Genomic DNA, 17,429 nt, shown 5'->3' with positions numbered 1-17,429 from the left:
ACGCACGCACGCACGCACGCACGCACGCACGCACGCACGCACATACACAGATGGATAGAGCAAAAACGCAACACAGTTAAGCTGCTGCCATTACATTTACTCTTACTATGTTCTACTTTTAAGTTTACTGTTAATGTTGTGAGCAGCTGACAGCAGGAAGTAGGAGAATGATGAGGGATTACATGGAGCGACACTCTTCCATCAGAGATCTTAAATTAAATTAAAGACACAGCTCACCATAAATCCAGACTGACAAGCAATCTGTCAACTCACATTGTACTCCACATATAAACCCATTTAACATTTATAACCCTGACATGCAGGCAGACTGTTCGCTATAACAACGCTACATCACTTCATTTGTCATATATGCCTGAAAATCAGCTGTGTTGAGAACAATGGCAACTTTTTTCCCCAATAAAGTTGAGAAATTAAATTAGCAGTTTATTTTTGAAAGCAGTAAATGCAGATAATGAAAACAAGGAAGGAAACATAACCTCAGAAGGGGATGAAAATGGATTTTGAATTCAGAGAAGCCAAACCTGCAGAGCATCATTACCAACTAGCAGTCAAGTGAGTCACCGCAGTGTTTTGGGCAAGAAGACAATGCCTGACAGCTTTTTATTTTGACAGTTTTAGTCAAATCCTCTGAGATTTTTGAATCAGTTAACTACAAACATGAGGAATCCCTAAAATAATTTTCACCAATGTTAGATATTTTGATAAATTGACACTTTGTGATTTTGTAAAGTGTCAAATTGCTGAAAGTGTTATAGATTTAGGAGACAGTTCACTGTCTGGTTATGCAACAAAATATAAATCGAGAGCTCTGGGAGAGCTCTGGTGGAGCCGGCAGAACATTGTCTGAAAAAAACAAAAACAATCCGCCCTCCTCCTACTTCCTGTTGTCATCTTTGTTGTTTCTGCCAGTAGAAACATCCTGCTGTTGATCACAAGATTCGTGATGTGATAAAAGTGTTTCCCTTGCAGTTTTGGGAAATACATCTATTTAGATACGGCTAACCCCCACCCCCACCTCATCCCAGCACAACAACTTTTTATCAATAAATGTGCGTTTCATCAATAAACAAACATTTTTTTTGTAATTGCTGTTTCCACTAAGCAAAATTATTTTCCTAATCCAATTTATCCAATTCTGTGTTTAATAGAAATGCAGCTGAAATTGATGTCCTGACTTCCCCTATAAGGTGGTGGAGCAGTTATTCCAACTCTTATGTCAAACCTTGAGACGACCATGATGGGATTAATGAAGCAGATTATGCTCATGCATCCATAAAGGGTTTTACACAGCAGTCGTCAGAACTGCACTTGTGCGCACTTACGTATTTGTGATGAAGGGCTGCGGATCCGAAGGGGAATAAAGTAGGTGGTGATGGCCTTTGTAAAGTTAAGCCCCATAAGCTGCTTCCTCACGATTCTGACAAATCTGGGTCCAAGATGGAGGGGGGGAGGGGGGAGCAACCTATGAGGGAGGCGAGATAGTGTTGAACGGATGGACGAGTGAGGGTGAATGGCTGAAGGGTTCTGAAGCCTGTGTGGAGAGGCTGGTGAATGAAGTCACTGGAAATGACGAGATTTGAGAAGTGACAGCTGTGGGGAAACGAGTGGGGGCGGGAGGAGATGGACGAGGGAAACAAACAATGGGGCTTGAAATGTTCCTGTCTAACTCAGATGGGAGTGTTTGGACTCCTTAGGGAATGTTCTGTGTACCATAAATAACAAGGGGGGGTATTTGCTGTTGTGGAAGAGGTTGGCCCACACTGGCTGTCCTGGGATGATTCACCTCATTTCAGGTCTAACGAGCTTTCCGATGTGCCACAACCAATCGTCTTAGAGTCTGTGCTGCCTCACCTACGCAGCTCCGGCTGCTTTTTTAAAGGATTATTTTCTGCCTGTTTTTGAGTCACGAGGAATATTTTCCTCAGAGAGAGAGAGGGGGATGTACGGTGGCCCAGAAGTGCAACCCACTTCAACAAGTCACTGTTCAACATTTTTTTAGTGGCATTTGAGCTATAATAAACAGAACCAGCATATATGATGTGTATTGATGATGACACTCTGGTAACTGGTTTCTTAATTGGTGACTGTACGTTGTTTTTATGACTTAGTAGCCAAAGTTGACTTCAGAACTACATTATTCTGATATTTGTGCTCTCTTTGTTTAGCTAGACAGACAGATGAAAAGACAGACAAAAATCGGTCTCGTCCAATCAGCGACATCTAAAGTTTCTCACTGGGACCCTCCTCTTCAGTTTTATTAATGTCGTTGTTTTCTTAATTTGTAGTTGTGCTTAGTTAATATCGTTGTGTTACTGAATATGTTTAGTGCTTTTAAATTTGGAGTTGTGTGTAGTGAAGTGGTTTTCACTTCCGGGCCACCGTAGAGAAGGCTCTCTCCTTTCAAAAGAGCCGACCTGGTCAGTTTTTGCTAACTGTACCGAGGGAAACATTTAATATGTTGGAGCTATTTCGGTTCATCGCTGTTCTGTTTCATCGTGTGAGACCCGACTGGTTGAGACAGCCTTTTCCCGTAATAAATAAAATCATGATTAAAAGCAGTTTTCCTGTATTTCCCGAGGTTATCTTTGGCTGAGATTAAAATTTGATGATGGAGAATATTTACGAGTGACATGAAAACAGAAGCACCCTGTAATGGAGTCAATACTCCATTACAGTAATTTAATATTCTGTCCTCATACATACATGAATATCTACTTGGAACATATGTCAGCATATTTAATCTTGAAAACATGAATATGGAAACAGAAGTCAGGGCAGTTTGGAGCAGGGAAAGCCTCCTGGCGTTAATGAAAACACAGAAGGATTACCAGGCTGTTGGAGTTTTCCTCCCTGCAGTAGCGGCACATTCACGCCCACAATGCGTTTCTCTCTTATGAAACATACAGTATAACTTGTGTTATTGTGTGTGTGTGTGTGTGTGTGTGTGTGTGTGTGTGTGTGTGTGTGTGTGTGTGTGTGTTAGGCCAGTGGCCTCGGAGCCGCTCTTGGAAAGCCCACACCTTTGCATGACATTAAAGTCGCTCAGTTGTCTGCTAATTCTCATCCATTTGCAATGCTTTCCCCGTAGTCTGCTAAATCCATGTGACAGGTTGCTGCTCTGCAAACCTTCGTGTCCGGGTGCATGAAAAAGAGTCAGAGGAAATGATTGTGTGTATGTTTATTTGCATGTCAATTTGTATTAAAGTTAGTACCGGGCCAGCGGAGGTCTCAGCCGCAGGAAAATCTACTCCGGCGCACCTGCAGAGATACGGAGGCAGAAAGGACACTTCACTTTAAATGATGTTGATTTGACCTTAGAGTGGATAATGACGGTGAGGATACGCAAAAGAATTAGATAAGTCAAAAAAGGTTAACGTTAGAAGAATTTACTGTATTGTTTTATGCAAAGATTAAGCTGCGGAGTCGTTTTCTGACACACTTTCAGTGAGTAGTTGTGTGTTCTTTGCTATTTATTTACAGCCATGACAACAAATTTCTATCCGAGAATCCCCACTGTAAATGTGAAGACCCCTTTCACATCATTGAAACTGTTGTGTTGCTGTGGTGTTGTGTGTATTTTGAGTAAATGGTGTAAAATTCACAACATTGTCAGAACAGGAAAAACAATGTTGGTTTCGTTTTTACGTTGTTTTGTTGTTGTTGTTTGTGTTGATGGACTGACCATCTTGGGCTGAAATTTTTTTTATCCACTCTAACATTTCTTGTTGGGAATAGACCCCACACCAGGAATTAACAAATTCGCCATGAAAAAATATTAATCTGGGACATTTTTAAATTTGTATTTTTTTAAATTTTTTTATCATGGATTAGAAGTTTAACTCGTCATCCATTAAACCCCTTTTCCTCGGGTATAAGTATGCAATACTGTGACCCATTTATAAAGAGAAAAAAAACAAATGTTTCGATAAAGGCAGGTGTGTTGACCTTCATGCCGAAACCTGCTCAGATCTGGTCAGAGCAACAAGGTTAGCTTTGGTTTGGAAAGCTTGATTTTAAACCACCGCTGCAGTTGTAAAAAAAAAAAGAAAGCTTCTCCTCAGTGACGCCACTCGTCAGAGCTTCTTCATCTGTCACTCACTCAGCTAGTCTATCAAAGTGCTTACAAATTACTATTTTATTTTTTAACAATTGGCATGGCGTGTTTTTCTCCATTGATTAGATGTACAGAAATTAGATGTAAACTTTTCTTTTCTAAGATAATGAGCAAAACACTTTCACTGCAATAAAAGATACATTTATTTAAAGGATTTTTAAACAAGGGATGCCAAAATGGTTTGTGTATTTTATTAGAGTCAGAGAACTAAGCCAATCCCTCCTTCTCACTTTACCTCACATTGTAAATGTATTTTGTTTAATAAAAAGATTTTACCTGCTGTGAGAAACTGATGGTCCTGATCTGGGAAACGACGTCACCACATGGGAATACATCAGCGTTTGACTCTGGGGTCCGTCCCAGTCAGCTCTGCAGTAATAGCATCAGCGCCGCTGCGGCCGCTGCGTGTGTGAGACAAACTGAGAGTAATGGGGCAAAAACAGGAGAGATATTGATATGCTGTCGTGTAGGAGCAGTTTATGTTCTGTACTGTTGTACAGCAGAGCTCCAGTCGGTAATGATTCAGCCCACATGAGTGTATTCAGGTGTGTGTGTGTGTGTGTGTGTATCACTGATTGATGAAAACAGTCGGTGTACAATCTAAGACGCATAAAATACTATAAGTGGTTTCTGTCCATTAGTGGCGAGTTCATTATTCAGTAGAGTATAATTTATAATTGACAACTGTGTTTAGTGTTTAGCTGACAGTACAAATCCTCTAATATCAAGCAAAGAGAGGTAATTCGGTTACTTTACTCTGTTACATTTACTTAAGTAACTTTTTTGAAAAAACTTACTTTTTAGGACTAGTTTTTCTTTGCCAAATTTCTTACCCTTACTTGAGTAATCGTATTATAAAGCTTTGCTGCTCTTACATGTATAAATGTTCTGGATACTCTTCCTAATTCACCAGCTTGTTTTAACCAAAAATCCACCTGAAACAGAGACAAATCTACAATTTTTGTTAAAGTTAGGCCATGATCAAACAGCAGGCAAATCCTCTTTTTTTTCCCCCAGTATGTGACCTACATCAGAATTTTTTTATGGCAGACTGATCGGCCCAACTGCAGTCTTTTCACCCCTGAAAAATGTCCAATCTGTGTCACTTCCACATGTGGTACTAAATCCAATATGTGTCCGACGCAAAACGACAGCCGCTTGAACGGTTCCATCGCATTTAGTTTGACTTTTACGTCATAATTCTGTAACAGAAGAAGCCAGATGCAGTAAATCAGGACGTAAACGTTGCCTGACAAATTGTAACTAGTGTGTGTCGGTGAAGCTCACAGATCCCACCACTGCTGTCTCTGTCTGCACACCCAATCAGACTTCTCTACAGAAGCTGCAGTCGATGCTCCACAAAAGGCTGTTAGTTGTTTCCATTTTATTAACTTTCTTTCTGTTATTATAATCTTCTGATAATAGTGTCAAATTTTAAAGTGATCCATAAACAGCAGTAGCCATTATCACATCAGTAAACAGTGCGCTGCTGCGTAATGTCCTACGTTCTTTTTCAACGTTAGCTTTGGGTTGTAAACCGTTCACACAGATGTCTGACTGCAGCCAATTTAATTGGTAGTATGAACCAACCAATCAGGTTTCAGCACAAAAAAAACCAGAACTGATCATCAATACCTGCTATGTGAACGTAGCCTTAGACATCTTAAGCTTTGTAGTCCTGATGTTCTCACCAGTGCCTGTTGTGTCAACTGGAGGTCAAAAAGATACAGTAAACACTGCGTATTATTACTATATCGATATTATATTTATGATTATCTTTACTCTGAAATTAAGCACAACGGGGAGGCTGGTACATGATGGATACTTGAATGTGTGCTTAACACGATCCATTATATGGAGATTTCAATTTGTCAGTGAAAAAAACAACATGGGTCCCAAATTTGTACCGGTTTGGTTTTTTGGTCCAGGTCCACACAGAATCGTTACACAGCCTTCAGAAGGCTGTGCTTTGGTCGAGCCTGTTTATCATTTCACCCTGATATAAGATCCATTCAGATGAATTATTAAACAAGCAAAGTAAATCACATCAGGGCACTAATGGTGAGTGTGTAAACTTGCTAGTGCGTAATGTGTGTGTGGTGGGACACCAGTCTCATTAAACTCCACCCATATTATTTCATATCAGCTCTTTGGAAAGCTTTTCTTTAAAACATTCATTTTAATTTATGTTGGATCGAAGATTAGTGTGTGGCCCCAAAGTGGAGCTTGTTAAGTTAATTCAAACAAAAGCTATTTTACTATCTAACTGTCATGCAAACTTAAAATTTCGCAAAAAGAATAAGTAAAAAATGTTAACTAGGTGTGTTTCCGTACTGGTTTAGAGCGAATCAACAGGCTTCAGCGTAATTATGTCAGATGTTGACATTATGCACGGCTGTAATAAACAGGGAAATGTTCATTACGTCAGAACTTTATCAGTAAATGTGTTTCCATCTTCCATCTAGAACATTAACTCTTCTTTGGGACAAAAAGCCAAAAAAACACCCAAAATTGATTAAATTATTTCAAATTTTACTGTTTCCATTAACCATTTCTAACACAACACTTGAAAATGTGCATTAAAGACATTGATGGAAACACAGCTAATGACTTTAATGCTAATAAGAATACTTTGTCCATTATTTTTATGGTTGTTGGAGTGATTGACTCTTCCCCTATAAACTTTACACTAAGAGCGTTTCCATTGCAAATGTGTGCAAATCTTCGTCACTATTCTTTGTCACAATTTTGCAATTGTGATTAAAAAAAATAAGAAAAAATGAAATCAAAATCACATGTTTGTTCATGCAAAAAATCATTACAAATCTTGGCAATGACAGATGTAGACAGTTAAATGAGATATATTCATAACTCAGCCATGGCGCTCATCATCTATCAACCAATCAGAGGAGAAGTCGGTGTCTTACTCAGAGGTTGGAGCGCAAGCCCCGCCTACTTGGAAGTGACCACTGTTGCCTTTTGTGCAAATTGTAGTCAGTTATTTTACATAAGAGCTACATGTCAAAAGGACACGCAACCTTTTATTAGATTGTGTGATGCTGTGAGAGCTCTGGTGGAGCCAGCTGCACAATGGCAGATAAAAACAGACAAAAACAGACAAAATTCTCCTCCCACCACTTCCTGTCGTCTCCTTCATCGTTTCTGCCACTGGTAACATCCGGCTGCTGATCATGTGACTCCTGTGATGCGGAAAAAAGTGTTTCCATTGCAGTTTTGCTAAATAAATCTATTTTGATATGACCAAAGTACCACCTCATGCTAGTGCAAAACCCTTTTGTCTGAAATTGGCATTTTTGCATTAAACAATAAAATTTTTGTAATTGCAATTTGTGCAATTCTACGGTCAACAAAAACCATAGAGCGATGAAATGATGCTTGTATGAAAGTCATCCTTTCAGCATGAACTGCAGTGAAAAGTATGTGTTCATAGTGCCCACAGTTATATTTTGTGTGTGTGTGTGGTGTTTGTGTGTATCAGTCCAAATGATGTAACTCAGAATGGAGCCACTTAATATGACATCTAACTGTGCTGATGTAAAAAGAAAAGCTAATTCCCCCCTTGCTGCAGTGGAGGATGCCTTCATGATCTATTAATTTGTCATTATAAATGTTCTCAGGCTGGTAACTGCAGAGACTTGACTCATAATGACAGCGTGTGTGTGCATGTGTGTGTGTGTGTTTGAAGAGTTTCTCCCATTTTTCATCAGAGTATCCCCATTACCGCGTCTCCTCACCCCGAACACCTCAAGGCACACACTCACACGCAAACAGATGCAACGGCCGCCTGTCAGGTTGCCACGCTGTCCACGGCAGCGACCCCTGACATTTCCACGCTTTGGGGATGGGGACGTTTCCAGGGAGCCGAGGAAGAGAATGCGAGAGCTGAAGGGCGCTGAGCCGTTAAGCCAGCGCTCCTCTTACTCAGCAGCCGTGGCTCCGTCTCCTGTGTGACATTCGGTGGACACGGGGTCAAGCAGCTAATCCCGGGAGTCTTTCGCAAAAAAGGATAAGATTATGCAGGCTCTGAACTCAAACAGGCTTCCCTCTACACGTCCCCTTAAATGTCAATGATCAGCTTCTCTGCGCCCTGCAGGCCTGCTTGGGCCAGAGGTGAGAAGTTGCTTTCTTCCTAACATTGTCGTTATGAGAAGATAATGAGCGGTGAGAATGCCTCCAAGCACACTGCTGCTGCTGCTGCTGACCAGACGTTGTTAGCTTCTGAAGGGTCACTTTCCAAAGCCAGCCCTAATTAACGCGCTGTTTTTCCAGCTCAAACACACAGCAGTGCGCGATCACCAGCTGCAGATTTTTTAGGATTTTAATGGCCAGCAGCGCTAATAACTGCAGATGTGACAGAGCTGAGATGAATAGAAGTAGCCTTTTTTCTATCCTTTTTTTTTTGACCTGCCCGGTCTGACAGCAGTTATTTTTTTGTCATTATTTTTCTATGAAAAGAATCTCATTTTACATGCATTTGTAACAGCATTCCATATTTGTGAAAGTGTATCTGTTTTCTAATGCAACACAAGACTTTGTCATGGATGCAGCACTGAGAGATTTTGCTGAAGAAAAGTAAGGGAGTGTCGTTGTGGCGGCACTGGGTTTTAAAAACGTTCACTGGCAGACCAACTGACGTTTAATTAAAATTCAAAGGTACTTTGTCCCCAAAAAGAAAATAAATTTCAATCAAATGTCTTCAAAAAGTTGTTATGGATGTTAACACTGAGCAGAAAAATTTTAATAGGGATGTTCAGACTGGGCCTTTTTGTCTACACGTGTGTATGTGTTCAATTTAAGGACATTAGAGGTGAATCAAGATTGTATTTCTTATAAACAGGAGGTTAGGGAACAGGGTGGGAAGAAGGAACTGGTTGTCGTCCACATAGCAGTAAGAACGAATATTAAATTTCCAGAAAATATTGCCAAGAGGGAAGAAAGTAAATTATGAAGAATGAGGGTCCCAGGACAGAGCCCTGGGGAACACCGGTTGTAACGGAGGGGAAGATGGGAACAAAACAACCTGAGTTGAACAAACTGAGTGAATCACAGAGGTGGGAATGAAACCAGTCAATGGAGGTATGAGCGATGCTAATTTAAGATTATCAAATGACGTCAGACTTAAATCGTGCTTTTCAGCTCTCTAAGGCAGAGGTGTCAAACTCATTTTAGTTTTGGGCCAAATCAAGATCATGAAGGCTCTTAAAGGGCCGGTTGTGCCAGAATGTATTGATAAAACCTGTTCACAAGCTGTTACAATATCAATGAATTCTTAAACTTAAACGTTATTGAACATCTTTTCTGTCCCTCCAGGATTTTGTGATACTTTTTGTCACTTTTTGCAATAAAAATCTAAGTGTTTGTGGTACTAATTTAGAAATATTTGCGCTTATTTATGATGGTAAATACGACTTTTTATTACTCTCTGTATGGATCATGGACTATTTTGAGAAAAATATACAATAGTTTTGTATTAGCACAAAAAAGTATGAAGATTTATTGATTTTGTGTGAATTTTCACGATAATTCTCAAGAAACTGGAGAGTCAGGTTGATATAATTTGGCAGTAAACAGATAAAAACAACATTGATTTGATTGATAGTATAATATTTTACCACACTTGTGTTTTTTTGTGCACTCAGAGTTTTATTTTAATAACTTTAGAACATGGTATATTAGTGATGTCGAGTCCATGTCTGTCTGTTTTGTTTGTTTCTGCTCTTCCTGTTTTCCAGTACTGAATATGAAGTCTAACAGAAATCTAAATGGCATGTGAAACCCAGAACTTCCCAGCCAAACTCTGCTTGAAAGCATCCTAATGCCACTGGAAGCCGCAAAATTACAACTAACTGATCCATTGGTGGAATAAAAAAACAAAACAGTTTTATGGTCTCAGTTCAAAAACCGACTGCAAATGATTTAAGCTGGCAGGAGAAGTGAGTTCTGCTCTGTCAGAGCTTAAACCTCAAAGTCAATTATGCCGGGCATCTTCCAGCCAATTATCAACATCAGCAGAATTAGTCAGCTCATCCGACCATCACACTGTTAGAGCTGAAAGATAAACACTTCAGGATGGAGAGAGAAACACAATTCACTCAGACACAATTCACTCTGACTCGTACCTAGAGCTCCGTAATTCTCTCACCGTATCGACTGTATGGTTCAGGTTCCCAGCCCAAGCGGCCTTATCTGGTTGCAACAGTCAATAAAAACCATCAACAGGTCTGAGAACTTTAGGCATAATTTACAAAAACAGTTCAAAGGAAAAAAAGTAAAATGAGGTAAAGCAAAACAGGAAGTAGTCGACCCTGGAGCTGTGTAGCCGCTTTACCCTTATCCTTAACTTATGACTCACAGATTATACCGTCTGCTGTTCAGTCGGGAAAGATTCAGATAAAAAACATTACGAAAATATGATCTGTCCAACCTTATTACGTACTAAAAGCAGTTTTTCCTTCTGCATCCTCCCTAGATTACTGCAAATCCTTGTATTTTTGATTAAAGCTACAGCATGTAACTTTCACAAAAAAAACAACCTGTCACTATGTTGTGACAGAATGAGACAAAACGTGATAAAAATCAAGATCCTCCACGTCCTCCCTGAGCTACTCCTGCTGACTGCAAAAATATACCACTCCTAGTCCAAAACAACCAATCAGAGCCAAGAGGAGGGTCCTAGTGCTAACAATCATGCTCATATACTCACTGCTAGATTTATTATTTTTGTTTCTTTTTTCCACCTACTATAGTCTTTCACATTTTGTCACTTCTCAACAGATTTGTTTTTCTCTTAAATCAGATGCAGATTAGACATGGAAACATTCTGAAAGGCTTGTCATGGACTTCTAGCAGCAGAACTTTAATATTTCAACACTTTTTGGAGTCACTGCATGTCCACACATGCAGGTCCACACCTGTAGAGCAGCTTGACGACCAAAGAACTGCAGCAAACACACATTTGGAGTTATTAAAGGAAATGTTACGGTCAGTAACAATACGGACACTTTGTGATAAAACAGGAGTCTGAATCAAGACAATATTTTTCTTTTTTCTGATTCTTTGTCTTCCCCACAACTGTTTAATCTCCATGTGATATTTCTGTGTGACAATTTTCCACTAAAGCTCAGCATTGGTGAAACTCCAACATGCTTCCAGCTGTGCTCCTGTCCTCAGATTTTAACATCTAACTCTTTGTACTGATGCAATTTCAGCACATTTTGCTTTTTTTTTTTTTTTTTTTTCCTACATGCCGCTAACAATTTTGTATCTATTTTGGTGTTGGTTTGTGTGTGTGTGTGTTTCATGTCAGCAGGACCGGGTGGACGATGAACGTGTCTGGGGGCACCCTGGGAGGCGACCTTACAGATGAGGAGAAGGAGATCATCAACAGCGTCCTGGCCCGCGCCGCCATGATGGAGGCCATGGAGCAGCAGCGCATCGAGTGAGACGGATGAACGCTGCCTCTGTTGTTCTGGATTCTGTCCAGAAAGCCTCGCTGTTGTCCGTTAACGTTTTGGTGCAAATACCCAGAGGCGTGCTTGTGTCACTGTGCTGATACGTTTTTGGATGTTCTCTTAGGCGTCTGTCCAGTCGCCTGGACAGCATTAAGAAGACGGCGTGTGGTGATGGACAGTCTCGCTGCCTGCTGTGTGGAACGTCCTTCGGAGCGCAGGGGGTCACAGCTGTTCTCTGTTCGCAGTGCAAAAAGGTACAGTTGTTATTCTAGCGACAATTACGACTGAGAGTCTTCTGTACACAAAGGCAGATTCTCCCAGTGGATGGATTTCTGATTGAAATGTTGGATTAAACAAGAGTTTCTCTTTTATGCAGTTTGGTAGCTTGAATTTTCCAGCTTTTGACTCATTAAAATCACAAATTTCAACATATTTACACCAAAAGGTTGAAAAAGTGTGACATACAGCTTTTTAGTAAGTTGTAGGATTTTGTTTTAAGTCAATAATTCCTTAATATTGATGAAAAAGTATTAGTTAATAATCTGCCAGTGGAACTCGTACTTTTTCATCAATATTAAAGTATCGGTGACTTAAAACAACATCGTCTATAATGATGAAAAGTTACTTGTAAGTTAGTTTTCTTATTTCAAATGCACTAGAAATTAGACCAAAAATACTAGTAAAATGCAATTCTTTGGCTTTGTACAGCAAGGATTCACAGTTCTGTCAATATTTCTAAACTTCAAACTCAGTCAGGCTATAATAAGAGCATCGCTATGAAGCAAATACTCAGGTCCGAGTAACTAACCCTAACCCTTCAGGGTCATTGTTCCTGACCAATGTAGAAATTTGAGAAAACTCCATATTTGTGTTTGTGTGTAGGTCTGAGATCCCATGCATTACAGTCTGCAACAAAACATGAGCGAATATATTCACATATTTACTCTTACATGATTCCCAATTAACATCATTGTATTGATTATAAAGTATTATCAATTTAACAATCTAATTCACTGTTTAACAATAGCTCTAAATTATAACCCTGTCCACACAAATGAACCTCATGATGCCATATTTGATTCCCAATAGGAAGTTGTGTTTGTTTTGAAGGATTCTGATTGGCTGACATAAGTTTTACTTTTGCGCTACACTGACCCCTATGGGTTTGGAATGCCTAAAACAACGCTCAGTAGTGGATTTGTGAAAGTTCATGTAAATGAAAACCTTTCTGAAACCAACCCTGTGTGTATGGTATTATTTTTTTAAACAATGTGGTGGAGATGTTAGTTTTTTGAACATGTTTTCTGTAAGAAATGCTGTGTTCAGGGTGATATGGAGTGTTAGTTTTCTGCAACACGAAGCATTTTGCCTGTAGGCCAGAAAGTTACATTTGATCTTATCTGACCTGAGCACCCTGTTCCACATGTTTGCTGTGGAAGCAAACGTGCAGCTCCAAGCCTTTTTGGAGCCCCAGGTGGATTTTCATTTGGGGCCCCCAATACCAACAGGTCAACACTCCAAGGCTACACCAAGTGTGCAACATACCCAATGCAGTGGTGTCACGGCTGTTGATTTTAACCTTCAAGAGTAACTAACTAACCGCAATATTTGGATTTTAAAATATAGAGAGGTATTTAAATGTGCCACATCATTTTAACTACTTGACAGTAACATCAGGAAACAAACACTGAATTTTAAGAAAGCAAGTTAACAAGATTAATATCTTACATTTTCCTTACAGTGGCAGCAAAGAAATGCAGGTAGAGAGCACCCTGTTATACGTGTACCAGTTATAAGAATAATATAGGAATTATTTTCCATGTGTAATAGCATTTAGTTTGTATCAATCAAAGTTATTAAATAAAAACCTTTTTTTTTTTTTTGTCATGTTAGCTCAGTGCTCTTGGGGGCCCCCTGGTGGTGTGAGGGCCCTGAGCAGCAGCTAATCAGCTGGCTTCCATCTTCCCTACTTAAACGAATGTTCAAAGTTTTTTTGTTTTTTTTAACTCAGCAATCATTCCTCCCCTTCTATTTTCTACAACACATTCTACAGTTCTGTGCGGTTCTGAGCAGCCAGCGATCCGTGTGCTAACTTGCTCTGATGCACATGGTGTATTCCCAGGCTCTATGTGTGACACTCTGCCTCACTTTGCTCTCACTACTCAAGTAGGGGGTTAATGCCATATGAACTGTGAAAATGTATGTGCTTTGTGCACCTGTCATGTTGCGCTAAATCCTCTCTCTCTCTCTCTCTGCGTTGGTGTGTTCGTGTGTGTGTGCACTTGTCTTCCTGCAGCACATGTGCAGCAAATGCGGGATTTGGATTAACTGCAGGACTTGTCCGATGTGGCTCTGCCGGATCTGCAACGAGCAGCAAGAGGTGAGCTGCAGGGACGGAGGAGAAGCCAGGAGGTTTCGGACCTTCAGGCTGATTCACGGCGTTATGTCACCGCTCTGCCAGCAGAAGCTCAGCTTATCCTGTGAAACGAACCGTTTTCACGCTTTTACACCCATGCTTTAGCACACAATAGTATTTCACTGCCCACTGACCTGGAAAATTGGCTTCCATTAAGACTGCAGATATCAAAAATAGGGAGGAAGTAATGATATATTTAGGCCTATTTAATTTAGAGAATGATTGAGGATAATAGCATTCAGATGAGGGAAAATTAACATGTCCTGCTTCATGCTGTCCTTGTGATATTGTTACACAATACCTTCTTGATAATGTGTGTGACTGTGTCTTTAAGAATCCTTAAATTGATGCTCTTTCTTATCATGTAGACTAACTATATCAATGTAAAACCCTGTGGTGCCATTGGTGACATGTTTTGCTGTGGTTTTGTCACTATATTATGAAATGCACATTGAATTTTTAAAATTGTGCATGAGTTATTAACCTATGCTTTTAAAATTACACTATAGAGGAGGAATAATCAAATGTAACATCTGCAGGATGGTGATAGCAGCATATAGGGAATACTTAGCTATGGATTCTTCTCAATCATGTTGTACACTGGATCTCAAAAGTCAACACACCCTTGTTAAAATGTCCAGGCTTCGTGATGTGAAAGAGATTTTTTTTTTCAGAATTTATCCTGTAAAATTAAACTAAAACTCCAAATTTGTTAAAAGAAGAAGAAAAAAACAATAAAAGAGGATTTAGCAAATGCTTAAGCCTTAAAAACATGTTACTTCTCAGAGCTACTTTACGAATAATTGAGAAATTAAATATTCAGTTAGTACATGTAGTACTTAGATCCTCCATCAGAGGGCAAGAAGTAAAACAGCAAGTTGATGAGAAAAGTACAAACATGGTAGAGAAATTTCTCTCAAACAGTAAATATCTGCAGGATTCAGCTCATTTTTATTTGTTCTTCTAGTTTTTTAACCTCAGCTCTTTGCTGTGTTATAATGTTCAGTGAATTATTCCAGTCCTCATTGGGCTCATGCTAACGGTTTTATTGTGCGACGTTGCAGGTACAGAAACGTTCAGGGGCCTGGTTTTATAAAGGAAGAGATCAGCAGGGCCTGCCATCCCCTCTGCCTCTCTCCAGACCTCCTCAGTCCAACTCAGAGGACAGCACCGGTCCAGGCTGGTCAGAGGGACACAGACCAAGTCATCAGACTGATGGTAACCAAAACACTAACTATTTCACTTACTTGCCACCGACAGTTTGATTTAGAAACACAATTCTAACTACAAAGGCTAGTTTACATCCGAAATTCATTGGTCAGATGTTGTAAGGCTTAAGGACACATATCTGTTGTAGTGAGGCCTGTCAAATAAAACATGTGCTGGACGATAAATTGTCCCAGGAATTATTGCGATAAACCATAATTTTGTTGTTTTAAGACTATTTTCAAGTAATATATTGACTATGGGACAATCATGCAATTTTGCTCTTTCAAAAGACAAACTTTAATTTTGTAAAGAACACACAACACTAGAACTCAAAGATATTTTAAATTTCCAAAATAAAATAAAATTCTTAATTTTAATTGATTAATTGCTTATTGGCTTGGTTGTAGCCTATCTGTGTTTGTGAATGACGTTCTAAGTTTCCTGGGCTCACTTTTGCAAAATGATATATTTTTTTAATATTTCACTGTCAGTTTTTTGACTTGGGCCATTTGGGCAGTTGCCCAGGGCACCATGACAAAGGGGGAGTGCATGAACACCAGAAAAAAAAGTATCTATAAATTTTGCCCTGAACAAGTTTTCTATGGCTTCAATACATGTGCAGTCAATTGAAAGTTAGCATCATATGTTAGCATTCCCTGCTTGCTCCTTGAAACAGCTAGCCTAGCTTACATTCTTATGCTCTGCATTTAATCCTTCACAGACAGTTTCATTTTCTCACTGTAATTAATTGAGAGGCAACAAAAGCAGGGGGCTCGTCTGGTGTGGCCATGACAAATAATTACGGTAAAACAATTATTTAATTTAGAGAACTAAAAAAATGAGAGGTAAGCTCTTCATATGTGGGAGGTGTATTGTTGCATAAGCTCAGGTGGAGTTATTTGGTTCCTGCTGATACTACTAGCTGTATTTTAATTCATTTGAAAGGTCTTTGGCCTTTTCTTGAGTGATTCAGAAAAGTTTTAATCTGTCATACTGTAATATCTGAATAAATGCATGAATACATAACCACAGCACCTCTTTTACAGCATCTGCTTGAATTTTAAAATCTGTTTTCATCCACAGCAAACCATGAATATGTTTTCTGTCCTTTGCAGACACACAGAGGGATCAACATGGAATTCTGATGAAACATGACAGATCTGATTACAACACAAAACACACTCTCATCACACACACGTCTAATGTTGTCGCAGACTGGATTGCTCAACTGAACAGAGTAATTAACTTTGTCCTGCTGTGTGTTTGCAAATGTAAGAGATTAACTTCAATGTCAGAAGAAGAAGAATTAAAACATCAGACTTGAATATGTATTGTTTAAAATTAATATTAGATTTCAAGACGGTATTGATTTGACAACAGATGTATTTTGCAATAACAGGAAATGTGGAACCTTGCATGTTTATATTTCATCCATTGTATAAACTTAGAAACAAATAAAACTTGTTGCTTGAGTAAAATCCTTTTTCCACGTTTTAGTAGTTGAAGGTCACAAGGTCAAATGACATTAATTCGACCCATCCACTCTGATGCCAGATGCAACAGTGATTTAATAAAGCCAATCACTCTGATAGGATACCATCTCCAGATATTATTTCTGTTCCATGCAGGCAGCCGGTTATATTACATGCTGTGCCTGTAGTGCCAATACAGGATCAGGGAAGAAAATGTTCTACAAATGAGGGTATGAATACTTTAACATGGCATTGTACTGTTAGCTGCATTTCCAATACAAATGCACGCAAGTATTTGTTGATGTTCTGCTGATGTTGAAAAAACACGATTTCATAATTGAAGTGTTTTCATTAAATAAGGAATTAAATTAAAATCACATGTGAATAAGCTTGTCTACATAAGTTATTAAAAACCTTGGCAGCTACGGATGTGAATAGCTACATGAGACATGTTCATAATTCAGCTGTGGCGCTCATCATCTATCAGCCAATCAGATAGATGGTGTCTTATTCAGGTGTTGGAGCAACAAGCCCCGCCTACTTGGGAGTGGCTATACGTATACAGCATTTTGGGGAAATTGTAGTTGGCGATTTTACATAAGAGCTACAGATTCAACGTGTTCAAATGGCACAACTTTTGGAGCCAGCTACACATTACCCAAAAAACAAACAAAACCAATCCAACATCCTCCTGTTGTCTTCTTTGTTGTTTTTACCAGTAGTAA

At 39.3% G+C, this 17,429-nt stretch overlaps 1 protein-coding gene across 4 annotated transcripts in view; it reads left to right on the top strand.

Moving 5' to 3' along the window:
* rph3aa (rabphilin 3A homolog (mouse), a) overlaps positions 1-17,429 on the top strand; it is a 32,168-nt gene that overhangs the window by 3,349 nt on the left and 11,390 nt on the right. For 2 of the 4 annotated variants that reach the window (XM_008423313.2, XM_008423311.2), the window contains exons 2-5: positions 11,466-11,594; positions 11,732-11,861; positions 13,904-13,987; positions 15,088-15,241. In XM_008423313.2, coding sequence (XP_008421535.1) covers positions 11,479-11,594; positions 11,732-11,861; positions 13,904-13,987; positions 15,088-15,241 — 484 coding nt within the window. In that variant the 5' untranslated portion in view covers positions 11,466-11,478. Of the gene's footprint in view, positions 1-11,462; positions 11,595-11,731; positions 11,862-13,637; positions 13,774-13,903; positions 13,988-15,087; positions 15,242-17,429 lie in introns of those variants that run through there. The other 2 variants (XM_017308006.1, XM_017308007.1) reach the window with 2 other exon arrangements.

The sequence above is a fragment of the Poecilia reticulata genome, linkage group LG12 (genome assembly GCF_000633615.1).
Source record: "Poecilia reticulata strain Guanapo linkage group LG12, Guppy_female_1.0+MT, whole genome shotgun sequence".
NCBI lineage: Eukaryota > Metazoa > Chordata > Actinopteri > Cyprinodontiformes > Poeciliidae > Poecilia > Poecilia reticulata.
This window is presented reverse-complemented; position numbering and strand designations above follow the sequence as displayed.